The following is a 26,566-nucleotide window of genomic DNA, read 5'->3' as shown; positions in this document are numbered from 1 at the left end:
TTTGCCTCACATCTTGGATAAGGGTTTTAGTCGTGGTTTCTGAGTTTTGCTGGGACTGTTAAGACACAGGGCTTTGTGCATGCAAGGCAAGCACTCTACCAACTGAGTGATCACAAAACATCTCTTTACAAATATTACTAGGGGAACTTGGATCTCCTGAACCTCTTACCTCACCACGTAAGATGTCTGGTCACTAGAGCCAAGTTTGCAAAGCAAGTCAGGTTAGGTGTTGGAACAAATAATACTATACTTTTATGGAACACAACAGGCAACTTTAAATGCCCTAGAATCCTTTATTTTTCGCAGTGCGGGTACTGAATCCAGGGCTGTGTGTGTGCCAGGCAGGCACTCTACCACTGAGCCACACCCCCAGCCCAGCAAAGATGTTTCCTGGCATCCCAATGCAAACAGTAGGCCTTCAAGATGCTTAGCATCAGGGAAGTCAGGTTCCAACAGGGCTGCAGGCTTAATGACAGGGGGAGGGGTTTTGATGTTGGAGGAGAAGTAAAGTTACCAAATTCTGTTTTCATTCATAAAAAGTGCACATTTAGGGCCAGGGATGTGGCTCAGTGGTAGAGTGCTAGCCTAGCATGTGTGAAGCCTTGGGTTCAATCCCCAGCACCACATAAAAAAAAAAAAAAAAAAAAAACAAATAGGGGCTGGGGTTGTGGCTCAGAGGTAGAGTGCTCGCCTAGCATACGTGAGGCACTGGGTTCAATCCTCAGCACCACATAAATATAAAATAAAGATATTGTGTCCACCTATAACTAAAAATTATTTTTTAAAAAAAATGCACATTTAGGGGCTGGGGTTGTGGCTCAGCAGTAGAGCGCTCACCTAGCATATGCAAGGCCCTGGGTTCAATCCTCAGTACCACATAAAAATAGATAAATAAAATAAAGGTATTATGTTGAGAGCCACAGCCGAAGGGGTCCCAGCAAACTTCCAGCTGCCAGCAAACTTCCAGCTGCTGGCTGATGATTGGCTCACAGCGGCCCCAGCAACATCTAGCTGATTGGCTCCTCTGCGGTGATGCTCATTGGGCTGTTTCCCTGCCCTTTCAGACCACGGAGCTGCTCATTGGGGGACTTTTTTTGGCTCCGCCCACGTGACCCAGCCAATCGGCCTCAAGAGCAGGAGGATTGTGGGAGGTGGAGAGAGGCTTGTGTTGGAGAGAGAGGCTTGTGGAAAGCCGGTGGTGGCAGTTGGGGCTCTGAGGGTTTTTCCTGAGAGGCTGTTTTGTTTGGCGTGTGTGGTTCTAAAAATAAAGTTAGTTTCTTTTGACAAGTGGCTCCTGATTGTGCCCAGCCAGACTGCGGCAGTATTATGTCCAACTACAATTAAAAAATATTTTTAAAAAAGTACACATTTAGATATATACAGAGAGAACCCCCCCAAAACTAGAGGGGCTGGGGTGTGGTAGCTCAGTGGTAGAGCACTTGCCCAGCATGCACGAGGCCCTCAATCCCCAGCACAGTGGGTGTGGAAGACACCAATATTTTGTTTATATTTCTGGATTTTCTTCAACATGCAAGGCAAGGGATAGGCAGGCATAAATACTTTAATGGTAGGATGGACATTTTCTTTTCTTTAATAATTTTTTTTTTTTTTTGTAATAAACAACTTAGCTGTCTTCATGGTACTGGGTAAGGGGTCTGGAGTGTGACTGAATCTCAGGCTCATGTGTAGAATGGGACAAGCCCACCAGGGTCGCTGGGCTACCTTAGAACCCCAGAGAGTATCTCTCACAGGAACCCTTGGAGTCGGGGACCTGAGGTGTTGGGGCCCACCTGCGGGCAGCTTGGTCCCATGGTTCTGGGTAGGGCAAGTTAGCCCAGCCTTGTGCCCCATCTGCCCTGGGGGAGTCAAGCACCAACTCACGTCCATCCTCTGGTGGGCACTGGGCCAGGAAGACAGTGGCTCCCTGTGCATTGTGCTGGGCTTAGTAGCCCTACGATGGCCCGGATGGACAGCTGCTAGCTCAGTGGCACTGAAGCCGACAAAGAAATGCAAACCCAACGTCCCTGACCTGAGACGGCTTTGAGGGCTGGTCTTGAGGTCCTTGCTCAGCCTGGAGCCCTGTCGCCCTGTGGCTGCATCTCACACTGCATGCAGATGTGCTGGTGCCAAGTCCAGCTGCCCAAGGGCCACAGGCCACTCGGAGTGGGCTCAGCGAGATGAGGCATGTCACACACTGACCCTGAGCCTGGGGCAGGCTTTCTGGTGAGGGGCTGAGCACTTTCTGAGCCAGCCCTGGTGTGGGAGGCCCTTCTTCCTCTCTGCTCACAACCTCTTTGGCTCCTCTTGCCTAGGCTGGCCCAGGTCACCAGTCTCCCTTTCAATAACACCACTGTCACCTGCCACCCCACCCCAGGGGCTCTGCATGGAGGGAGGAGGGGCTCGCCCCATGGAGCTGCGAGCAAACAAGAATGAAGAGGAGACAGCGAGGCACAGTTCAAAGGTTGTTATGTTTTTTGGTTTCATTTTTTGCTTTTGTAAACAAAAATAAGGTCGTGTTTTCTGTTTCCCCGGCCCTGCGGGGTGCTGGGCCACTGGTCCAGGCGGCAGAGCTCCCTGCGTGGAGCATCCTCAGAGCCAGAGACAAGGGCACTGGGAATGGAGTTTGGTTTTGATAGGCAAGAAATAAAATTTAAAAACGTAACACGCCCACCATACAAACGAGGACCAAAAGATGCCACCTCGGTGTTGGAACCCTCTTGGCAGCTGGACTGAGTCCTCACACCACCCCGGCCCCCCAAGTCCAGGGCAGTGGACAGCCCAGGACACAGCATGGGGGCTCCCAGGACAAGAGTGGCGAGGGAGGGAGGGTGAGGTCAGAGTAGCCTCCTTCCCTGTGTTAAAAAAAGTACTAGGAAGCACCCAGAGCTTAAGAAAATCCCCCGGCAGAGAGAGCCGACAGCGAACGCCCTGCCTGGCAAAATGTACAAAAATAAAACGAAACTTTATCCCTGAATGACAGAGTGAAGACCCCTCCGCCTGCTCATGCCCCTCCCCACAGCAAGTCCCAGAATTTACTGAGGCGGCCAATCCCTCCCCCAGTGGCACAAACCCGTGAATCAACAGGCAGACAAACATGCGCGTGGGCCGAGGCCCAGGGTGGGAGGGGACCCCGCACCCAGACCCTGACAGCCCACGTGCTCCTTCCCCCTCAGGAGGCAAGACCGCCACAGCACGGGGGCAGGGTGGGTCAAAGAGCAGTGGCAGGGGCCAAAAGGAGTGGGGCAGAGGGTGGCCAGTCGAGGTGGCCTGGGAGACAAGAGGAACCCAGGTGGGCACAGGAGGACAAAGGGGAAGACAGTGGGTCCCGGGTTGAAAGAAGCCAAGTACCAGGGTGGGGGTGGGGTGGGGTCCGGTCTCCTCTGAGACCTACAGTTCTTGTGGAGCTGAGGACCTGGAGGGCAGCGTGGGCGGGAGGTCCTAGCATACAGGCTGCTTCCTGGGAGGTCACCAGAAGTCACAGAATAGGGAAGTAGGGGGAGGGGGAGAGTCTGGGTGGATAGGGAGGGTGGGTGCTGGAACTGAGCCCTAGGCACCCAATTGCCCACTTTGCCTGAATCCAGCAGAAAGGGAAAAGGGTGGGGCAGTGACCCCGGGACCATCCCAGGGGCTTTCTTCGTTTTTGTGGGGCTCGGAGGTGGCCCCCCATGTCAAGGGAGTACAGTACGAAGATGGGACTTCAGCTGGCGGCAGGGCTCAGGCAGCCTGGCCTCCTGCTGCAGGTTCTGGCGTTCTGCCGGGCAGGTGGACGGCAGGGGGGGCCTCGGTTTCAGGGTCAGAGTGTCAGCACCAAACACACCCATGTCAGCCAAGGGGGTGGCAGGCGAGGAACGTGGCCTCGGACAGTTGGTCAGGTGAGGATCGCGGGTGTCCTGAGGACAGGAACGCATGACCTGGCAGGTCCAGGCCCTGGAGAGGGGGGAGGCACAGTCCCTGGGAGGCTTCTGAGGCCGGCAGTGGTGGAAGCAGATGGCACCTGGGCTCCGCCCTCCAGGACTCCGAAGTTAGCGCAGGCTCTGGTACAGGTAGGCGGAGGTGAAGAGGGCATTGGCGGCCAAGCTCACAGCCAGGAGGCCCCGGACCAGGGAGGGGCCAAAGCGCCCTGTGCAGGGGGAGACACCAGTCAGAGGAGCCTTGGGGGGTCACGGCGGCTGAACAGCACCCAATCCTCCACAAGAGGCGGTTTGTGGGGCCTCAGTGTCCCCCTCCAAAGGTGTCCCTACGATGGAGGACCTCGGCCCTGCCATCCTCCATGGAGCCCTGCCTCCCTGCAGGTGCACCTTTGAGCTCAGGCTGCGCAGCCTGTGCCACGTCCATCCCTGGGCAACGTGGGACGACCACGACAGCAATTTCACAGACAAGGAAATGGGGGTGCGGGTCACCACCTGGCCGGGTCTCAAAGGTAAAAAGCAGTGACTCAGGTCTGTCCTCACCAAGGCCTCACAAGCCACACCCCAGATCTGCCTCACTCAGCTCAATAAAAACCCCGACTGTGGGCCTGTCTGTCCTCCTCTTCACCTGCCCCCCCAGGGGAGAAACCACGTTAACCTCTGCCACGGCCCAGCCAGCCAGTATGCAGAAGAGCCAGCAGCTTAGCACCCTGCTGTGGGTCCGAAGCCTGTGTGCCCCCGTCCACCCCCACACTGTGCCGCCTCGAGGTGCCCAAGCCCTGCAGACCAGCCCCAGGTGGGAAGTCTCTAGTGTCTGCCTGTCCAGCGTGGCAGCCCCAGCCATGTGCAGCTGCTGAGCGCTGGCGATGTGGCCAGTACAGCTGAGGAACCAAGTTTTTTTTGGGGGGGTACCAGGGATGGAACCCAGGGTGCTTAACCACTAAGCCACACCCCCAGCCCTCTTTGTTTTTTTTGAGACAGGTCCTTGGAAGTTGACGAGGTTGGCTTTGAATCTGTGATGCTCCTGCCTCAGCCTCCCGAGTTGCAGGAATTACAGGTGCACACCACTATACCCGGCCCAAGTTCTTAATTTTATTTTAGTTCAGTGAAATTTAAATAGGCACCTGAGGCCACAGACTCATTCGGGAAAGTGGAGGCCTTGACCTGTCCTGGCAAGAAGGGGAGGCCATTTGCTGAGTGCAAACTCCGGATCCAGAGGCTGGGAAGAGTCCACTGGTTGGAGGATGGTGGTACCCTTGAGGGTTCTTTCTCCCAGTGTCACAGGAACTGTGGCTCTAGGCCAGAGCTCTGTACCCACCAGGAGGTGACCTTGCCTTTGGCTCTGTCCCTTCCCATGCCCTCCAGCATCCAGGGAGCAGACCTTTCCAGGCGGCGGCCTCCTCTGAGCACCCTCTGGTGGTGGTGTCCACCACACAGGTGGACGACTGGGATGACTCGTCCTCTTTCTTGATGGAGAGGCTGCTGCAGGCACTGCCTCTCTCTGGCACTGATCTCATGTCTGCAAAGAGAAGGGTGCATGTCTCAGGGGTGCTCACAGCTCACCCCCAGGGACAGATTGGGCAGCTCCACTTCAATTCCAAGATGTGATCCTTGGAAGTGGTGGGCCAGCCTGTCCCAACCCCCTCACCTCCCCTGGGCAGTGGAAGGCTGGGTTCTGGTTCAGACCCTGTTTGTACCCTTGCTGCTTAGCTGCCAGGAGTAGCTGGTTATAGATCAGGTGCCCAAAATGCCCACAAGTGGGACCTCTGGAGGGGGAGGCAGACAGGCAGCCCCAGGTACAGGGGACCCCTGCCTAGCCAGCATTCAGCCCAGCGTGGTTGGAACTTCTGCATTATTAGAGACACAAGAAATCGGTGCGTTTGTGTGGAGTCCTAGAAGCTGAAGCCACACACCTGTGATCCCAGTGACTGGGAGGCTGAGCAGAAGGTACATGAGTTTGAGGTCAGTCTCAGCAATTTGGTGAGACTGTTTGTCAAAAAATAAAAAGCTCTGGGGATGTGGCATAGTGGTTAAGTGCCCCTGGGTTTAGTCCCTGATTTAAAAAAAGAAAAAAATTTAAAGGAGCCTAATGTAAAAAAAATTTCTTTTCCCCCAGTGCGGAGGATTGCCTTGTACATGCTCGGCAAACACCTTGTGCTGAGCTACATCCCCAGTCCTAGGCACTTTTTATTTTTCTTATTTGCAGCGTTGGGGGGTTGAACCCAGGGCCTCATGCATGGCTAGGCTAGTGTTCTACCACTGAGCTCCATCCTCAACCCAGACCTAAAAATTTTTATTTTTGGTGCTGGGGATTGGACCCAGGAACACTTTACCACTGAGCCACATCCCAGCCCTTTGTGTTTTTTTTACAGGGTCTTGCTAAGTTGCTTCGAGCCTTGCTACATTGTGGAGGCTGACTTTGAACTTGCAGTCCTCCTGCTTAGGCTCCCAAACTGCTGGGATTACAGGCATGGACCACCATGTCTGGCCCTAAAATTTTTTAAATGCTTTGCAGTACAAGATCATTTGAGCAAAACAAAAACATCTATGACAAGACACGGCCTGGCTGAGCATGACTGTGTTCAATGGGTCCAGAATGGAGGACTCTGAAGGTCACTTGTAAAAGAAAAACATAAAAACAGCCAGTAGAGGCCAATGTCCTAGGGGTTCAAGGTCACCAGAGCCACTTCACTGGGGAAGTCTGGAGAGTGTCCAAGGACAGGACAGCCCCCTTGCAGCACCGAAGGCCTCTTGGTGCCGTGTGGAAGGTGAGCTGAAGGTTGCACCTGCAACATGCTTCGTGCCCCCCACGTACCCACAGTGTGCTTCTTGTCCCGCGTGGGCTGCCTCTGGGGGAGCTGAGGCGGCTCGATGGTGAAGAGGCTGCCATTGTGTGGGGAGTGCTCTTCTGAGCTGCTGGGGGTGTTGGGGGCCTCCCCAGGGGGTGACGGGAATAGCAGCAGCTTCTGTCCCTTGAGGTTGAGCCGGGCGGGGCTGATGAGGGGCCTGCGATGGCGCAGGGAGCCATAGCTGGAGGCCAGTGAGCTGGCCACCGAGGGCACCGGGGAAGGGAGTGGCGAGGTGGGGCAGCTTCCCGACAGCAGAGAGAAGTAATCTGCAGGGAGGGAGGACACAAGAGCAATGACGGCAATGCGGGGATGTGTCACGGCCGCCCAGTCCTGGCGCTTCTCCTTCCTTAACCCAGGACGAAGGGGAAGGAGCAGACGTGGGGGACAGTGGGAGGCCCTGCTGGAACCGAGGAGGGGCGGTCATGGAGCCTCAGCCACCTCGGTTTCTGTCCGAAGCCTGGTACCCCCTTCAGCGGAGAGCAAGGCGCGTGTAGAAGAAGCTCAGGCCTGACTCTAGGTCTGCCAGCCCGAGCACGCTGGAGGCTGGAGCCCAGAGCACAGCTCTGTCCACGGCCGACAGCGCACCCTGATCCTATAACCCACCACCCCATTTCACACCACAGGAAACTGGGCCCGGATGTGGCCTTCTTGCCCAGGGCTGGTGTGAGCACGACTCTGTTGGGTCTCACAGCTCATGCTCAGGGCTACCCCACTCTGGAAACCCTGGGCCACCCTGGCCCCGAGGCAGCTTTCCTGTCCCCGCTCTTGGCTCCTGTTCTTCTTACCTGAAAGAGGAACCTCCCCGGGTCGAGACATCCGAGATGGTGGGCGGCTCCCGCTGAACAGGTATCCTGAGTCTGACAGAAAGAGAGACAAACTGCACAAGGCCTGCGACCAGAGCCACCACCTCTCACCCGACCCCAGTGTCCTGCTAACCCACCTGCACTTTCACCCTGCTCTCCCCAAACGCGGGCATTTGAGTGATCCCTCAGCCACCACCCAGGTACCTTGGCATACTGCCATCTTGAAGACGAAGAAACCGGAGCCCTGGTGGGCCACAGGGTGAGCCAGCGGCTGGTTCAGGCCTCCCCCTCCTCATCCCGTGTCCTCCCACACGAGGCCCCCATCTTCAGCCGTCTGGAGCTCCACCTTCCCCACTGCCCTAGAGTCAGCCGCCTGTGTCGGACCCCATGGGACACCCTCTGCCTCCTCCCCAATCAAATGCACCCAGGGCAGGCCCAGATCCAGGATCTCATGTCCCCCAAATGACCTGCTGAGAGCTGTGCGGGAGACCTGGAGGACGCCACAGACCTCGCGGTGGGGACAGACTGCTGTTCCCCTGCCCTAGGAGCTCCGCAGGGTCCATCCCAGTGTCCTGCCAGCCCCTTCCCTTCCAGGCCAGCCCCCGTGCCTGGGGAAGGGTGAACACATGACCCAGCGTGCCCATCAGTCCCCCAGGACCAGGTCTATGGATGCATCGACAAGCCTGGGGCTCAGGAATGTCCTCAGAACAGTTCCCTGCAGGGGGACAGGCAGCAGCCACTTTCCGCCAGCAGCCTGGCTCCTGGCTGGTTACACAGGAACACCCAGAGTGTGGGACTATGTACCAAGGGTCATCACCCTTCACCAGTCCTCTGAAGGCCTTGGACTGTGTCTCCCTGGGGAACGACAGGGTGACCCTCACATGCTCTGGAGCATGCTCACTCACACAGCCTGAGCTTAAGGGCTCAAACCCAATTCTCAGCATCAGAGGGACCTTGGGCAAGTCACTAGGGAGCAGAGGGGCTGACACAGAGCCACACCCCCCTGCCTGGAAGAATTGTTGAGGGGCTTAAGTGAGACTCTCACTGCACTTGACCAAGCCTGTGCCTATAGTTTAGCAAAGAGAAATCAGATTAACCAAGATGCACCCACATTCTGCCTTAAGCTCCCCTGGCACTCAGAAAGCCACCCGCAGGAGACTCCCCTGAGAGTGAGGCTTCCCAAAGTCGAGAGGGGATCATTCAGACACTCTGGGTCCCCGAGCACATTTAAAACTGAATTAATTTACTAGTAACTTAGAAGATGCAGCCGGGAAAGGTGAGCTTGAGACAAAAGTCCTTCATGTCAGGGACAGTTGTTGGTCCCCCTCAAAGTCTGTGAGCAGCAAGTGCTTGCCCAATGTAACTGACCTGAACAGAATCCCTCCCCTGGGGGACACATTTTCCCTTCCCCAGGACTTTGCTTAGAACAGTAGATTTAAGAATAGTAGAAACAGGAGGAAAAGGCAAAAGCCAGCAAGAGCTCACATTTATTGAGGCCCCCGAGTGCCTGTGGCCCTTCCAAGGCCCCTCCGTATACCCCTTCATTTAACCCTTCGACCATGCTGTTCCTGTCCCATGTTTCGGAGGGAAGCAGAGGCTGAGCGGGGTTGAGGCCGAGGGCAGCTGCTGAGCAGGCCCATCCTGTCCTTACCAGACCCCAGTGCAGCTGTCCCTGGCCTGCGCCTGCCCACCAATGCAGACACGCATGCCACTTACCTGCTCGAGTCAGAGAGGGAATGGTTCCCAGTGAGAGGGCCCGGCGGAGGCGGCCTGGCAGTGAGGAGGGCGAGGCCCGACGGGGAGACCGGAACAGTTGCTGGTTGGCGAGTGGCAGGAAGCCGGGCGGGGTGGGGATGAACAGGGATGGTGAGGAGCCGGTGACGCTCGGGTGCGGCATGGCCAGGCTGGGGCCGGAGGGGAAAAGGCCGGCAGAGTCTCCAGGGAAGCACCTGCAAGGGCCCATTGGGCACCGAGAGAGGAAGAGGGTGAGCCTGGAAGGTTCTGGAGGCAGCCTGCCCAGCAAGGGCCCATGCCCTGTCCCAGGGTATGAGGGGGCCTTAGTTGGGGTCCCACAGGAGGCGTGCATTAGTTAAAGCAGGAAAGCAGTCGTCCATTTGCGCCATTAGGAGCAGGTGGCTGAGAGGTGGCAGCATGACTCCCCCCACCCTGCATGCCCCTCCAACCCCTCAGGCTCACAGCAAACTACTTCCACTACAAGTCTCAGCATTAAAGTGACACTGTCGCCCTTGCTGACCTCACATCAACCCGGTGCCCTGAAACAAAAACCCAGCTGTGTGCCGTGCGCTCAGTGAGGCTCTGTGGACCTGGGCTCCTTCCTTCCACTTCCTGTTCTGTGTCCAGAGATTCCCAGCAGAGCAGTGGAGCCCAAGGGACACCCTGGCTGGTCTCCCACATGGGCTGGGATCCGGGGAGGCGAGAAAGCACGGGGAGCCCTGTGCATCCTGGGGGCCCTGTGCATCCTGGGAGCTCTGTGCATCCTGGGCATGGTTCCTGCAGCCCTCCCGGGGCTCCCCCTTGGGAGGCTGCCTTTTGCTCTCTACTCTCAGACACTGGATGCTCTGCTAAAGCCCCTTGTGGTGCAGAGGGAGAGGCGGCCAGGCCTGGCACTGCTAGGCTCTCAGGGGTACACACCAAACTCAAGCTCAGAAAAGACCCATAAACGACCATGAGGCTGCCTGAAAGACAGGTGACAGTGTCTCTTTAACTTGAGAATGGTACAAAATCACACAACAGGACGGATGGCCCCAGGCCAGAAGGTCAACCATGCTTCCGATTAAGGCACCCGATTACAGGGGGGAGAGGACAGAGGCAGTTAATACATTAGTCTGCCATCTGGACGGAGCTTTGGGCGTCCAGCCTTACCTCAATCCCAAGGGACAAAGGAGCCCAGCAGACAATGTGGCAACAGATGGGCAGGTAGGCTCAGGCCTGTGGTGAGTGGGGCTGGCTACTGCACCCGTGCTGTCCTGACTGAGCACTCCTGAGCTACCAAGATGCCACCACTCTCCTGGCTATTCCTCTCCTCTGTCCCTTTAAGTTTTATAAGGCAAGGACGGGGACAGCTGTTGACTCCCTGGATAATCACGTGACCATTCTGATCTTAGGCAAAGAACCAGGAGGCCACCTGGACTTTAGAACCAATGGTGAGACCCAGTGTTTGCAAATTAAGGCAGAGAATCTGCAGAGGGGCCTGGCCAACTGGGCCCAGGCTGGACACACTCCTGCTCCACCTGCTGACTCATCCTTCAGACCTGATGCCTGGCTCCTTGCCCCTAAACTCTGGGGAGGGCTCTGCCTCTAAACAAAAATAAGGTTAAGAAAAAAAGGTTTCGTCTTCTCGTTTTGGGAGTGTACATCATGTGGTAGGCAATGCAGGGCAGTGGCTGGGACCGGCGGGCTACAGGCCCCATTGCACAGAAGCCTGGGTAGGAAGAGAGTGGGTGCTCAGCCCTGCTGGGGAGTCAGCAGAGAGCATCCCGTCGGCAGCAGGCCCCTCCAGCAGGTGGCAGCAGGACTCTGTGCTGGGCCTCCTGTGACCACTCCTCTCAAGGGCAGAGCCAAGGGTGACTCTTGGGCAGAAGACCCCAGGGACAAGTGAGCATGGTTAGGGAGGCAGAGAGGAGAGAGTATCCCTATCAGGCTCTGGGTTTTGGAGGCAGCCAGCTGGGACCAGAGGCTCCTGGCCCCTAGGGCCAACACCAGAAGGAGCAGCTGTTGTCTTGTTAGTGTGTTCCCAGGTTCCCCAGTACTTCCTCACACCCGGGGCCACCCCCCGCATCTCCCAGTTGAACCCGAGAATCCCAACCATCTGACAAACATGTTTCTGATTTTGGTGCCATGGAAAATGATGGCACTGTGGGGGGGCTGTGATGTGAGGGAACGTCACTGGATAAGTGGACTCTCACAAAGCCCGAGGTGTGGTCTCTGTTTGGGCTCAATTCTGCTCTGGACAAGGGTCTCCACGGAGCATCCTTCTGTTACAGGGGCCCTGGCTGTCAGGCTCCAGAGAGCTGTGCAGGTACAAGTGCTCATGTGCTCAAACCCACCTCAGAGAGGGACTCGGAGCCCGAGATGCACGTCTGTGACCCCCAACTCCCCAGGGCGGTGGCTGTGGGTGGGGCCAGCAACATAACTGACACACGAGAAGCCACAGCCTTCTCCTGCCCCGCCTCATCAAGAGCAGGAGAGAGGTTATGTTTTAAGCAGCTGTTTATTGAGATGGGAAAAATATGCAGCAAAGAAACGAGGAAGGGTGACCCCTGAGCCACCTGGTGACATTGTCACCAGTTCCCAGATCTCCCACCCAGACTCCTGTGTACATGCCTACACCCCAAACAAGCCCTCCCGCTGCCCCAGCCCTGGCAGAGGCCCTTCTGAAGAAACGTGAAAGAAAACAGGAAAAGACGCATGGTACCTGACGCCACCCGGAAGTAACAGGGCCCGGGAGGCATTTATTGAAAACACAGCATTCAGATCATGTCGTCTACGGCCAGGGTGTTTACAGTGGTCGGGGTCACTACACAGTCATCAACAATGCTACACAACAGGACAGATGAGACTGGCACCAGTCGCAGACAGAGGACACAGGCCCCTTCCTGGCAGGGCTGGGCCGGCTGAGGGGTCCTGGAGGATGGTCCTGGCAGTCTGCTCCAGGGCCCACTCGGCGGGGTTGGGGACCGCAGAGTCAGAGGGTGAAGATGGCTGAGCCTACCTCTCCCACATCTCAGCAGGGATGGTCACCCTGACCTGGGACGTTCTGGCGGTGGGCCCCAGGCCCCCTCCAGGGAAGCCTGCACTTCCTCGGTTGCCACTATTGATACCAGAAGGTGCCGGCACTTGTAATGGAAACTTCAGCGGACAGTTAAAAGTCACACAAAACTCTAAAAAGGCCAGGAATCCTTACTCGCACGTGTCTTTTCACACCCACTAGAGGGCAGGAGACACATCTGCTTGGTAAGGGATCCCTGCCAGCCAGAGCTGGCTCCGGCTATTATATAAATAATTTAAATAAACACACACATCCTGCTCCTGCCCACCGCCAAGAGCGCAGAAATCAGCACCACACTGTCAGCTTGGAGAAAAGGAGATTCGCATCACACTGAGAGCACGCACGGCTGACAGCCTGGCCCTGCCACCTTCCTCCTAGGCGGCTTCACAAAGTGGAAGGACAGGCAGGTGAACCTCCAGGGTGGCTGTGGCCCCCGATTCCTCACTGCTGAGCACAGGGGCATGGCCACATCCACCTCTTTTCTGAGGGGCTTTTTATCTCACTCTGCAGCAGAACAACAAGCCGCGTCCAGCACGGCCAGGCCTCGTGTGAAGTCACAGAAGGCCACAGAAACCCAGATGGTCTCCTGCCCTAGCTGGGCTCCCCTCATGCAGAAACTGAGCAGGATGTGAGCTCCTACTGTCCATATGGAGGCTAGAGGGTGGATGGCCTCACAGGATCCTCGGACTTAACAACTTACAATGGTGGGGCCTAGGCACGACTCTCCAGCTCCCCATGGGGCGCCATGGTGAAGCTGACCAGCCATCTCCCACCTGCCCATCTGCCCCCCAGACCTAGGCAGCTGGTGACCCCTTTGTTGGGTGTGGCCCTTACATGTGTAATCTGCTTTTGCCCTCCTGGGCTCTGAGGCAGAGGGTGGAAGAGCTGGCAAACTGTAGGCCAGTCACAGTGGGGCTTATGTTGAGTGACAAGTGGCGGGACAGACTGGTCCTGGAGGGAGTGTACAGCCTACTCAGGGGCACCACAGGCTACATGCCAGGCAGGCCCAGGCTGGGCCCACGCTCCTGCTGGATCCTTGCACACAGCTCAAAGCCAAGGTCTATCTCCACATTTGGACAGCACCCAGTTCTCAGAGCATGTCCACATGTGCTACTTCATATGACCCTTACATCCCCAGAAGCCAGCATCCCAGGGCCCTGGAGAGGGGACCACCTATCGTTTTGGATGGTTAATCGAGGCTAGGAACAGCAGGGGCCTGGCCAGGACAAATAGCTAACGAGGAGCTGGGTATGGCCTTTCCCCGGAGCAGCTTTCGGGGGGCAGCACCCCAGGCAGCCCTGCCTCAGAGGGAAAGGCAAGGCTGAGGCCCCGTGGCTGCCCTTTGGGGAAGTGGGGGGCAGGAGGTACGGCACTCTGCATGAGCTGCTACAAGGAAGCCAGTGGGTGACAAGGCAGAGAAGGACAAGGTGGCAATGACCTGGGTCACTATGAGCCTCTGGATCCCTTGGGCCCCTGACCTGCATAGAACTGGGGCAATCTGAGCTTCTCTCAGGCACCACATGGGGTGAGCAGAGGAGCTGGGGCATGTCCCAGGCACAGGAGGGAGCAAGGCTGATGACAGCACTCAAGTCCTGCTCTTGCCAGCCAGAGAAGGGCAGCCTTGGCCCAGCTGGCAGGGCAGGGCAGTGGGCAGGGTATGCATGTGGAGTGCCCAGTAACTAACTTATGAGCAGAGACTATTAAGACTCTGCACCCCGGGCAACCCCAGCACAGCCTCGCTGTCAAGAAGGAGCCTCCTGACTACACAAAGCAGCGGGGTTTTCTACTATCCACCTTGGGATGGGGATCACCACACAAATCATGGTCAAAGCCAGGTCAGGCCCAATACTACACTCCGCATACCTGGGGAAGGAGGCCGAGGGATCATGCAGTCTCAGGAAGGTCTTAGAGCAGGGAAAGGGGTAGTGGATCAAGGGACAGACCAGGCAGGAGGTCCTATGCGGGGACAGGGTGGTGATTCTGTTCTAGCCCTCACTCACCCAGAGTGGCACCTGCCTTGCCAAGCAGCCTGAGTGGACAGGTCACACAGCAAGGGCTCAGCAGGTAGCCACCATCACTGCCCTGTACCAGGGGCTCACCCCTGGGAGCTGGAGCCAGGAGAGGGCCATGGTGGTGTGTACGTGTGTGTGCCTGCAGGGTTAGGGCTGGGGTCAGAGGCAGACTGTGAAATGCTGCTCATGTTTAGGTCACTGGGGCTATGAAAGGGTCTCAGGCCAGAAGTGGTGGTAGTGGTGAACAGTTCCTGGGCGCTTGGGCAGCACCTCAACTGGGGGATGGCCTAGCGGTGCTGGGAAGGAAAGAGGGGGCAATGGAGAGGCTGGACTGAACTCGGGGCTCTAGACTGGGTGGATGGGAAGTGAGACAGGTAAGAAGAGAGAAGACTGAGGGGTGTCTGTTCCGGGCACGAGTTGCACCCTGGCCTGTTCATCCATCTGTCCTCCCCCCGCAGTCACTGCTGCTTCTCTGACCTTCGGGGCCGGAACCTCCGTGGGCCCGTTGCTTTTCTTGTTGCCACAGCTGCAGTGAAGCCCACCAGGCAGCACAGGGATGTGGTACTGAACTTGAGTGTGTCCAGCCAGCTGGGTGAGGCCGCCTGCAGGTACTGTTGGGCCAGGTGCAGCCCCAGCAGCAGGGTCCAGAGGCAGGTGGAAAAGGCATCGATTCTTCGGAGCCTGTGAGGGGACAGGAGGGGCAGGTGAGTGCCCAAGAGGCAAGGCAGGAACCCTCAGCCCCCTCCATCCACACTGGGCCTTGCTCAGAGTGCAGAGTCCAGAGCCAGGGGGATCCCTCTTCTGGCTTACAAGCCACCAGCCCTGGGCCAGCGCAATTCCTAAGCTGGTGAAACGGGCTAAGGAAACCTCTTGAGCCACTGCGTGGACACAGCAGGTATGGACCTGCTACCACTCGAGAAGGAAGCACGGCCCAAGAGCACCTCGCCTGAGCCCTGCAGCCCTCAGGGCAGGTGGTCATCATCACCTGACTTACAGACGGGAGCATGAGAGAGAAGTGAAGTGTCAGGGCCCGGCTCACAGTGGGCAAGTGCTGGTGACCCTGCCCCTGAAAGGCAAATCATTTGCTATCCTGACTCACCTGCCAGACTAACAAGTCTCGTCTGGCTACATGGTGGAGTTCAGCCCAGGGCTGTGCACCAACAAGGCCTCTCGGCTCCCATCCCTACACAGCAACGCAGAGCTCGAATCCCACACGTACCTGATGCGGCCGGCCAACAGCATGGCCAGCAGGCAGGTGAGCAGGCCCAGCAGTACAATGCCCATCTGGTGGCTCTGCCCAAAGGCCCAGGCCTCAAGCAACTTCTCTGCTGTGTGCTTGGGCAGCAGGCCCAGCAGCTGCCGCCAGCCCTCAGCCCCAGGGGCAGTGCCATTGTCCGGCATGGCTGAGCCATTGCTGCCAGGGGGCAGAGCTGGGGGCAGGGCAGCCTCTGGGGTGAAGGGGTCACTGGGGCCATACAGGGCAGCAGTCAGCAGGAAGGCACAGGCCAGGAAGGCCAGAGCACGGAGCAGGATGACCTGGACTGGGGCCTTCACCGTAGAGAAGCTCTGAGAGGGAGGAAGAGAGATGGGTCAGCAAGTGCCACCAACAGCCACCTGTGCCCTCTGGGGGGTGGAGAGTGCGGGGAGGGGCTGGCCAGGGCCCTATGGCACCCACTCGAGAGCCTGATACTCAAGAGATGCCCTGTTCCCACACCCCTCAGCTCTGTGTGGACACACCACCGGCTCGTCCCACTCCTGCCCCCACCTGGTGTGGGAGGGGCACCCTCCACCTCGCTCACTCTCCCTTTAAACTATCTCTTTCACATTGTAAGGACCTTATTCCTCCAAACAAGTTTCCAAATTTATTTTGTCAAGTTCTCACTTGTGCTTTTAACTAGCACTGGAATAACCATACAGTTAATGCTGGCAAAAGTTAAGTTAAACAGTACAGTCGAGCCATTCAGTGTATGGGGCCATGCAGTCAGAATGAGAACCACAGGTGTGACAAGGGTCCACCTGGTGTCCTGCTGTGGGCCAGGGGCCCAGTGCAGACTGTTAACCACACCAAGTGCCCCAGGGCACATCTCAGAACATGAGAGGACGGTGTTTATTTCTAAATCCACCTGCTACTATGTCGAGTTAAGGTGTTTTTTTTTGTGGTGCTTAGATCAAATCCAGAACCTTGTATGTGCCAGGAAAGTGCTCTCCCTCTGACATGCACATCTATTCCCTTATTTTTCAAATGACCAGAATATTTCATTAATTAAGTACTGTAATAACAGTTAATAGTTTCAGCCAGACATTCCCAGGTTTAAACCCTGATACTGGTGCCCAGCAGGTGTGGGGCTCTGTGCAAGCTTCTCAGCCTCCCCAGAGTTGTAGGAGTCACAGCACCTAAGAGTAACCACGAAGGCCGTTATGAGGAATGTATATAACCATGCCGAGTAAGTGCCACTCAAACCCATGCTTGGGCATTAAACAACCAAAATGTCATGGTCCTGGTCACTCTCCTTGGGAACACACACATGGCTGGTGACAAAAGGACTGGGGGGCAGGGTAGGAAGGGGGTTCTAGGGGAAGGTTGTTTCCCCAGGAAGGGTCACTGAGGCCCAGCCCTCTGGCAGGGGCTTCCCATGTAGACCCAAGGCCCCAGAAGCCCACGATGCCAGTCTCAGATCTGTACCTGGGCCTGGTCAGCCTCCCGGCGCCTGAACTGGTGGCTGAGCAGCAGGGCCCGCAGCTGGCGGTTCTGGTGCTTGATGTAGTACTCCACGGCTGCCTGGCATGGCCGGCACAGCTTGTACATCTGCTCCAGGTGGTGGCGGTACACCTCGATCTCCTCGTCGTATCTCCCCTGTGGGTGAGGACAGAGGCTTGGGTCTGGGGGCACCTGAGCTCCTCTGGTTCAGAACCAGGTCCTGCCACTTATAAGAGGGTGACCATGGGCAAGTACTCCCACTCTGAACTGCCTGCCTCTCTGCCACTGAATGGTGATGCAGGCTCCCAAGAGTGAGGGACAGCACAGGGCAGGGGCACAGGTGACAGCAGTGTTCTAACAAAATTGCTGCTCCAAGCACGTACCTGGAGGTCAGGCACTGAAGAAGCGCTGCCTGCAGCAGTCCCCACTCCTGCCTGGAGCTCCTGGAAGGTGGGTGACCTACAAGAGGCGGCTCTAGGCTGCTGCTGGAATCAATCCAGCAGATGGGCAACCCCAGCTCAGGGACTGCCCTTACCCTTGACTGATGGTCTAAAATGCATTATAGCTGCTGGCTAGGCCAAGGCCTTATTGGGGAGCTAAAGGGTTCTTTGGGCTTCTGGAATAGCCCAGAAGACAAGTCCCATTCCTACCATCCTCAGAGATACAGCACTGTACCTCCAATGTCTTACAGTCTGGAGTGGCCAAGACGGTTATCAGTTTGGTCTCTTGAGGAAACCAAGCATGTCAGAAAAGCCATCTGGTGCCAGGTCCCCTATTCCTCCCCTTTCTGCAGACCCTTCCCTCCTTGCTTGGCCTGAGCTCACTCTGTTCTCTCCCCCTCCTAGGCTGGACCTGAGAAAGCTGGTGTTTCTGGGCTTCAGCTGGGATCTGCCTCTGAGGTCACAGGACCTAGGCTAGGCAACGTCTGGGGATAGGGTCCAGGAGGAGGAATCTCTGGATCTCAAGGAGGAGGTCGAGGGGAACAAAGCTCCCAGCTCAGTCCAATTCCTAACTTCAAGTTTCTTAGCAATACCTAGCTTCCTTCCTCTCCCAGAGCTCTGAGTGTTCCCACCAGCTCAGAACTGCCCTGCTGGGCTGAGTGGTGCAGCACTTGGGTTCAATCCCTAGAACCCTTCACCCCCAGGAACTGCACAGGCTGCCAGTGGGTAAAGTGACCTAGAAGGATGGGGACCGGATAGGGCCCAATGGAGTCCAAGTTTCTTATCTCTTTCTGTCCAGGGACAAAAACCTCTGGAACAGCAATCCCTAGGGTTTCCACTGGTGTTCCTGGGCTGAGTCCCCAGGCAGCATGGACAAGACAGGGATAGCAGGCAGTTTGGCTCCAGTTGAGAATGAAATCGCACTCCCTGGAATGTGGCCAGACCAGGGTCAGGGGAAGGGGCCTTGGGTACTCGGGACAGAAAAGCTGCAATCTGGCTGAACAGGGGCTGGAGGAGCAGAGCTAGCCCCAGCCAGCACCTGTGCACCTCGGCCCTGCCACCCTGCTCACCTCCTCCCGCGGTGCGAAGGCGGCCAGCTGCTTGATCTTGGTGGTCTGGTGGTGGCTGCACCTTCTGCACAGAAGGACTTGGCTGCTCACCCACTGCTGTGGCTGTGTGGGATCCTGGGGCACGCGCACGCTGCTCACCACGTGGTTCAGGTGCTCCATGTACTGGGCAGGGATCGGCTTGTTGTAGTCGCCGTTCTGAGGAGGAGTGTGGGCATCCTGGTTAGTGGGGAGCCCACTCCCAGACCCTGGCTGGCTCAGCTAGAGGCTGCTGCAGGATGCTTCAGGATCTCAGACATTCCCACTCTTTCTCTATGTGACAGAGCAGCAGCTTTTCCTCTGACACCTCACGGGTGCCGGGGCAGGGCCTGCACACATACCTGGCTCCGGCTTCATCGCTCAGAACCCAGATTGTGAACAGTGGCCTGTGAGCGGGCTGCCTGCCTGCTCTGTGAAGTCTTACTGGAAACTGGCCACTCTCCTTCATTCACATAGTGTCTGTGGTGGCTGGGCAGTCGAGCAGCTGTGACGGACCACGCTGCTTGTAGAGCCGCAGATCTGGGCTTGCCTCAAGTCTGCTACTTGTAATGACGAGATAGCTGACAAGCCACCACGGCTCCCTGAGCCTGGTTCCTCCCCAACAAATAAGGGTGTTGTGCCAGGACAACTGTGAAGCATGCGTGAGACGCCAGCACCCTGCTCATGGTCCAGTGGATGGAGATGTGGGGGCTACCAACCCTGGGATGGGCCAGGGAGCAGGTGCTTTGAGATACTGTCTCAGGAGCACCAGCCCCACCTGCCCGCCTGCCCACGGCCCGCACCTCCTGGAAGCCGTTGTATTGCTCGCAGTGGGGACAGTCCCAGCAGTTGCGGTTCCCATATGGCACCAGTGTGTCCTGGTTGCAGAACCAGCAATTGACCATTGTGTGCGTTGGCTTCACCCTGTGGACCAAGGACAGTAGATTCAGTCCAGAAGCCCTCAAGACTTGTGAGAGGGGAGGCCACCCAAGCCCTGCCGCAGGCCACCAGAGAAAGGACAACAGAAGCAGGATCCCAGCTGGAGATGCAGGTGGGCTGCCAGAGGAAACGGCGGCCGAGGGAGGGTGGGGAGAGGAACTCAGACTCCATGTGCTGCGGCTGGACCAGAAGGACCAAGCGAGGGGGCCACAGCTGACAAAGCACCTCCCAGGAGGTAGCTGGAGACTCTCCGGATCCAATAGTTCCAGCATATCCACATGGGGACCTAGGGCCACCAGCCCCTCCCCCACCTGGGGCCCAACTCAGGATGGTCCCTTCCCAGGCTGCGGAAATAGTGCTCTCCAGAGTTTTCTAAGGGAAGGGAGTCTCCCGTGAAAAACTCCCCGACTTTTTGCTTCCCAGAAAAAGTCCCTGGAGTACGATGGCCAAGGAGCAGGGACTAGTGACAGCTGCTGGGCCAGGGCGCAGCCTTCCTAGTGGAGCAACAAATGTGGGCAGGTCCACAGTGGCCTTCACTGGTCACACTTGTGGTGACAGGTGGGGGCTTCAGGAAAAGCCTGGCCCAGACACTGGGGGATCTGTGTTCTGGGTCCCCTGTCCCCCTCCATCTGCTTCATTGGCTGTGGGGCATTGTAAGGGGGAGGGGAGCACAAAACAAATACACAACAAACTCCTCAGTCCCAGAGCCTAGAAGGACGGGAGTGAAGGAGGCAGCTGGGAGTTCTTACCTCCCAGCTCAGGGCCCACGTCTGTGAAGCAGGAGCTTCTGCACACTGCAGGGCTCGATGGCATAAGATACAGCGGGCTCTGCCAGCCAAGGGACAGCTCTGTCACTACTCTTGTTACTGGCCTGGGGGGACGGTAGCTCCAGGGAAGCAGGGCACAGCTGCTGCTGCCCGGCCTTGCCCTCCTGTGCCCTCCCATCGACTGACTATGGGCAGGATAAAGTGGTTTCATCACCTGTCGCCTGGGGACACGAAGGCTGCCCTCACGGCCTGTTCCTGGGCAGTGCTTAGGATGCTGGGCCTAGAGTCAATCTCATAAACTGTAGTGATGTGGGGGTGGGGAGGCCAGAGGGCGGCCAGGGTATGCCACTGGCAGCCTCTGCCTACACCTGCTTCCTACTCTGGCTCAGGTCAAAGCCCTCATCATGACAAAAACCAGCTGCATCTTGTCAACAGCACAGGGCCAGCAGGCAAGGCCTGAAGACAGTGCATAGGGCAGGGGTGGCTCTGTGCTCATTGGCATGGCCTCCAGGGAGGGTCACCCAACTTCCTGGAATCCCCACTTCATTCCCTCACCTAACAAACGGGGACACTAAGACTCACTGCCCCAGAATGGCTGCTGGGAGGATCCAACCAGAGAATGTAGGAAAGCACTGAGCACGGCAGGTGGCCCATGCTCAGCGCCAGCCAGCTTCACTGGGCACCAACAATGGGGCCAGTGTGGCTGGAGGCGTGGAATCTCTGCAGTGGTGGTCTGGCGGCCCGGGCAATTAGCACTCGCTGTTTATTAATTTGTACTGCTTTACAACCCTCTCTGTAGTTGTGCATGGGGGTGTGTCCTGATAGCTGGTGACCAGGCAGTGTGACCTCTCTCACCGCTCCTCCCCATGCCTATGACAAGGCTCTGTACCTATCTGTCTCTAGGGCCCCTCAGCCATGGTTTGTTTGAAGGGGAAGACCACCCCCTGTGCCTGCCCTGGGAACCAAAGACAGGTGAGCAGGAGTGTGGCTCCCGCTGCCCAAGGGGCCTTCAGAAGCCCCTCCCATCCAGGGAGCCCCTGCCAGGGAAATGGCTCAGGGCCCTAGAAGGAGCCCAGCCTGGAAGGGAAGGCAGGAGGTTAGCCTTTGTCACAGGCCAGCAGCTAATCTTTGATGGGGGCAGAGGTATTCTTTTGTGGCCACAGTGGCTGTTGCCCACTCTGGCTAGGCAGTCTCCAAACCAACAGTCGCCTCCTAGCCCCAAAAGGTCTGTGGGTGGCAGTGAGGGGCTACTGGCTGGAATCTCAGGACCCCTCCCACTAGTATGGCTGCCTCCCAGGCTTCAGACATCAGCCGCGTGGGTGAATGTGACAGCCAAGGCAGGCCAGGCAATCCTGGCCTCGAGGCCTCCCTCTGCCAGGCCTAATGCAGCAGTAGCTGAGCCAACCTCACCTGGCCTGGCTTCTGCTCAGAGAAACGCCCCTGCCCCACCTCACATTTCCCTCATAAACCCCGAGGCCCACTTCTCTCCACCCAGCCTACGACCCCCCCACAACTGGTTCTAGGACACAGCGTACCTAGCAGGTTTGAGGTGAAAAGACAAAGGGACACAGGCAGCCTCAGGCCCACGAACCTTTTAGGAGGTTACTTGGGGGCTTATGGGTGGGCCTGGAAGGTAGTCTCCTAGCTCCTGACACCATTATACTAAGCTCCTGGGCTGCTGGAGGGGCCTGAGGCAGTCATGGGGCAGAAGCATAGCCCAGAACAGAGGGGAAAACTATGAGCAGGAGGAGTCTCTGAAGAGGCTGGCACTCCAGGAGGCCCGACACAGAGCGTTACTCAGAACAAAGCTCCTGCCCTGAGGTCTCCCCACTGTTCTAGAGTGCCCACAACTTGAGTTCCTTGAGGCCTCCCTCTGCCAGGCTGCTCTGTGTCACACAGAAGAGACACTGAAATGGCTCAGCTGCCATCCTGAGGAGTTCCAAGTGCATGTGTACACTGTCTCCACCAGGCTGAGCAGCACATGGCCTGCCCGAGGCCCAGCCCTGTCACTTTGACCCTGGGCACTGTGAGCAGGCTTGGTTCCCTCACAGGCCCAGGGACAGCTGGCCTCACAGGGTGTCTCTCTTGCCGTTCCACCTGCTGGGCGGCCACGCAGATTACCTCATCTGCCCTAAGTATCCAAGGAGCCTCCTGGGCTTACTTCAACCATGGTGGCATCACACTGCAACTGGGCACTGCCAGGACCCAAGCAAAGCACACCAAAGTCCACAGTGATGCTACCAACACCAAAACAGAAACCCCAAGTTCTACCCCTCGGAGGACAGACCTGGCTTGGGGTGGCTCTTTGCCTATCAGTTCACCAAGCACCATGTAAAGTTTGCAGAGATGTAAGGACTAGCACAGTGCTCCACTTGGTCCTGGACATGAGGACAAGAATGACAACTCAAAAGGCAGCAGGAGACAGATGCCAGAGGAAAGCAGCCAACAAGCAGGGCATCTGCTGTCACCCCGAAGAGCAGGTGTGCTCAAGCCAGGTATGGTGGTGCACACCTGTAATACTAGCTACTCTGGAGGACGAGGCAGGAAGGTCACAAGTTTGAGGCCAGACTGAGCAACTTAGTGAGACCTCAAAAAACAAAAAGGGGTGGGGATGTAGCTCAGTGGTAGGGCACTCCTGAGTTCAATCCTCAATACCAAAAGGAAAAAATATCCAAAAAACAAACAAAAAAGAGTGGGTGCACTCAACAGCAGGCAAAGGTGGGGACCATGTGAGGTGAATGCACCCAGGCACAAAATCTGCGCAGCTTGGGTGGGCAGCCCAGGACATAAGTGGCGAGAAGTGGACCTGGCAACATGAGGGTGCCCTAGAGGGCTCTGTGGCACCAGAGGCTGTGCTACACACTGGGGGAAGTTGCCTCCTCTTCATTCCCAAACAGAAGAAAGACGATCCTAATAAACCCCAACGTAGTACCCCAACGTAGTGCCGGGAGCCCCAGGCAGCATGTGACGGGTGCAAAGAAGTGTGTGCTTGCAAAGGGCAAATCCTGGACACGCGATAAGGTGGGATGAGACGTACCAGAGCAGCAGAGTCAAGGGCTAGGGGGTGGCACAGGAAGCCACGGGCCATCATGGCTGCCTGGACGGAGTGAGCAAACCCAGGGAAGTGTTATTTGGGCTGTGCTGCCCGTGAGCGCAGAGAAGCAGCCCAGGTGCTTAGTGAGCACGCAGAGCATGAGGCTTGGTTGACATAAGGCGGGGGCTCTGCCACTTACAGCTGGGTGATGTGGGGCAGGAAGACCAACCTCCCCAGGACTTTGTTTTCTCATCTGTAAAATGAGAGAATAGTATATCTGGCCCTTTGGGGTTGCTGCCTGGGGGGCAGCTCCAAGTGCTTATGGCCCCACTATCACCACAGTGATGGTAGCTGATCTGGTCATTAACAATAATCAGGGTAAGGGGACTCATGGGGGAGGAAGCCACAGTTATTGGACTTGACTGGGGCTCTGGGGGACTTTAGAGAAGTGACCACTTCCTGGGCATCTCAGTGAGGCTTAAAGCCCAGGGTAAGGCTGACCTAGAAAGAGTCCAGAGGATGCTCCCTCCACATTCCTCCTCAGGGGCACCTTCCTGCCCTCTGCCATCTCTCTGCTAAGCCTGCAAACACTGACCCCACCAAGTCACCTTCCAAAAACAACTGTCCTTTCATGCCCTCCTTAGGGTCATTCAAAACCCCTGCTGTGGCCAGAACCAAAGACTCCTCACTGTCACAGTTTTCTCCCTGCTGGAGGGAGAAAGGTGCAAGCAGCCACTTGCCAGACTGTTCTCCAGATGACACCCAATGCCCTATGAGGACATGGAGAGCATCCTGGGAAGGACCAGTTCTTCTCTGTTCAATCAACAGTAACAGTCCCAACACTACACCTCAACCCTCTGGTGTTGTTCAGGGACACGAAGGGACTTCTGGGCACCCGCAGCACAGCTCACCCCGCACCTCACCAAGACCTCTCATTTTGTCTTGTTTCTGGCAGAAAGAAAACCATGGCTGACAGGTCAGGAAGGGGAAATTGGTACCTGGGAATAGTCACAGCACAAGACATCCAAGTGTGTGTGGCACAGTGAGCAATCTCTAGTCACATGCAGCCACACTAAACCCAGGCGAGCAGGTGCAGACTCTGCTCTTCGGCTGTGCTCCCAATCCTGGGCTGCCGAGGTGCTGCTGTCCAGGAGGAACCTGGCTCTGCGCCAGCTCTGCTGCCCACAGGCCCTCTGTGTAAGAAAATGACTGGTTCAGACCAGCTGGTCCTGCAGGCCCCTCCAGCTTCCAGGAGCGGGACAGGAGTGAAACATGTGGAGACTCAGGGTGAGCGACCCTCACCCTGAGTTGAGGGCTCCCTCAGTTCCCCAGGAGGCAGCCCCTCCTCCAGAGACACCAGACACCTCTTCCTCTTCCAGAGGTCTCTGTGATTCGCCCAACCCACTCCTTTTTGCCTGTCTCTCCTCTGAGATGGTTAAGGAAGACTCGCCAGACATGCTTTTGGGTTCAAGCTGCAGCTCTGCCACCTGCTGCTGAGTAACCCTGGGCAAGACCCTTTGCACCCTTCACCTTCGTGCATCCCTTGCTGTCTCTAGGATGGTCTCACAACTCCACTTTCCTCCCTGTGCCCAGGGAAGGTGGATCAGTGGGGAAACAGTTGGCTATTCCCGCCCCCAGGCCTTGCTGAACCAAGAGGCCATTCTACTTCTATGCCTGACCATGGAGTGGGATGGAGAAGCCAGATGTGAATGGAGGGTCTGCATGATCTCAGCCTGGCAGGGTGCAGGACCGGCCCTGTCCATCTCAGACACCTCCCAAGCAGCTTGGCTTTGCCCACCTCCGGGAGGCAGTCCAGCCAGGGGCCAGGAGTGCAGGTTCCAGACACAGGCAGCATCTCTCCTGACATGGACCTATCTGGCTTGCTGTCTCTCGGCTTTTCCTGGGGGAAGCAGTGGTGGCCTGAAATGGCCGATGTGAGGAGTGTGTGGCCCGAGCCATGACACGCAGAAGAGCAAGTGCCAGCTATCATCAACGCATCAGACGGGCTGCCGGGGGCCCAGGGCGGAGGGGGCCCAGGGTGGAGGGGGCCCAGGGCGGAGGGGGCCCAGGGCGGAGGGGGCCCAGAGCAAGGGGCCCAGGGCAGGCCGCCAGGGGGCAGCGACCTCCGGGCCTGCAGGTCGTGAGGCGCGGGCGCTGCGGGCGCCGTGGGCGGAGGAGCCCGCAGCCCCCGCGCCCGCCGCTCTCGCCCGCACCCCACACTCTGGAGCCCCCGCCCCCGGCCAGGCTCCCCAGCCGCTTCCCCACTCGGTTCCAAACCCGGTCTTTTTGGGGCGGGCGTGGGGCTGCAGAGCGGTCCCGCGCGTTCGCAAGCAGGCCGGTCCCCGCCGCGGCCTCCGCGGGACTGGGGCGGGGCGGCGGCCAGGCCGCATGGGGCCGGCCCGCGCACTCACCTCCGCGCGATCCGGTAGAGCAGCACGCCGGCGGCGGCGCACGCTGTGACTCCCAGGCCGCCGGCCAGGCCGGCCGTGGGGCAGCGGGCCAGCAGCGCGCTCACTCCTTCCATGGCTCCCGCGCGGGCGGCGGCGGCGGCGGCGGCGGCGGCGGGCTGGGGGCGCGGGCCGCAGCGGTACGCGGGGCGGCGGCGCGCGCCTGCTCGCGCCGTGACCTTCGCCGCTTTGTAGCAGGCGCGGGCCCGCCCCCTGACTCGGCGCGCTCCCGCCGCTCAGCCTATCGCGGCGCGGGGCGAGCCCGGTGGGCGGGGCACAGGCGGAAGCGCGCGGCTCCGGCTCGGGCGCGCCCCCCGGCGTCCGGAGGTGGAAGGCGGCGCGCAGAGGCGGGCCAGAATCCCGCCCGCGCACGCGCCGGCCGCGTGGGTCGAGCTCCAGCAGCTGGGGCTACCTCCGCGTCCTGCCACTGAGGGCTGCTTGCGGTTGGTTCTCTCCTCCCGCTAGTCCGCTTCTCTCAACGTCTAGCCAAACCTTGCCTATGCGCTCAGTGCCGTTGCAACTTCTGAAGGCACAAGGTTGAAAATTAGCTTGTACAAACACAAGCGTCCTGCGACGGAGACAAAGTTAATCCTAGGATCATCATGCAAACGTTAGAAAGAACCTCAGAGCTGGAGGTCTTGACCTGGAAGGGTGGTACACTTTTAAAAATCCACTTGCTGAGCAGGGGGCCGTGGTGCACGCCTGTAATCCCAGGGGTTTAGGAGGCTGAGACAGGAGGATCTCGAGTTCAAAGCCAGTTTCAGTAGGCGAGGCGCTAAGCAGCTCAGGGAGACC

The 26,566-nt window shown here is 57.8% G+C and overlaps 1 protein-coding gene across 3 annotated transcripts; it reads right to left on the bottom strand.

Annotated features, from left to right (window-relative positions):
- Nucleotides 1–2,449: 2,449 nt before the first annotated feature.
- Tmem201 (transmembrane protein 201) lies at nucleotides 2,450–25,856 on the bottom strand. 3 transcript variants are annotated; one of them, XM_071617322.1, is made up of 12 exons: nucleotides 25,736–25,766; nucleotides 24,323–24,517; nucleotides 19,388–19,508; nucleotides 18,570–18,764; nucleotides 17,045–17,215; nucleotides 15,581–15,927; nucleotides 14,839–15,042; nucleotides 9,277–9,509; nucleotides 7,543–7,614; nucleotides 6,724–7,023; nucleotides 5,290–5,427; nucleotides 2,450–4,120 (listed from the first exon to the last, which is right to left on the bottom strand). In XM_071617322.1, the coding sequence occupies exons 2-12, from the start codon at nucleotides 24,346–24,348 to the stop codon at nucleotides 4,023–4,025; spliced, it is 1,905 nt and encodes a 634-aa protein (XP_071473423.1). In that variant the 5' UTR covers nucleotides 24,349–24,517; nucleotides 25,736–25,766; the 3' UTR covers nucleotides 2,450–4,022. The 3 variants fall into 3 exon arrangements, with proteins under 3 accessions (XP_071473423.1, XP_027803453.2, XP_071473424.1); XM_027947652.2 differs by lacking the exon at nucleotides 24,323–24,517 and having other exon boundaries at nucleotides 25,736–25,856; XM_071617323.1 differs by lacking the exons at nucleotides 19,388–19,508; nucleotides 24,323–24,517; nucleotides 25,736–25,766 and adding an exon at nucleotides 18,947–19,373.
- Between the last annotated feature and the right edge of the window lie 710 nt (nucleotides 25,857–26,566).

This window comes from Marmota flaviventris, chromosome 10, assembly GCF_047511675.1.
Source record: "Marmota flaviventris isolate mMarFla1 chromosome 10, mMarFla1.hap1, whole genome shotgun sequence".
NCBI lineage: Eukaryota > Metazoa > Chordata > Mammalia > Rodentia > Sciuridae > Marmota > Marmota flaviventris.
Note: the sequence above shows the minus strand (reverse complement) of the source record. Positions and strands in the feature narration are given on the sequence as shown.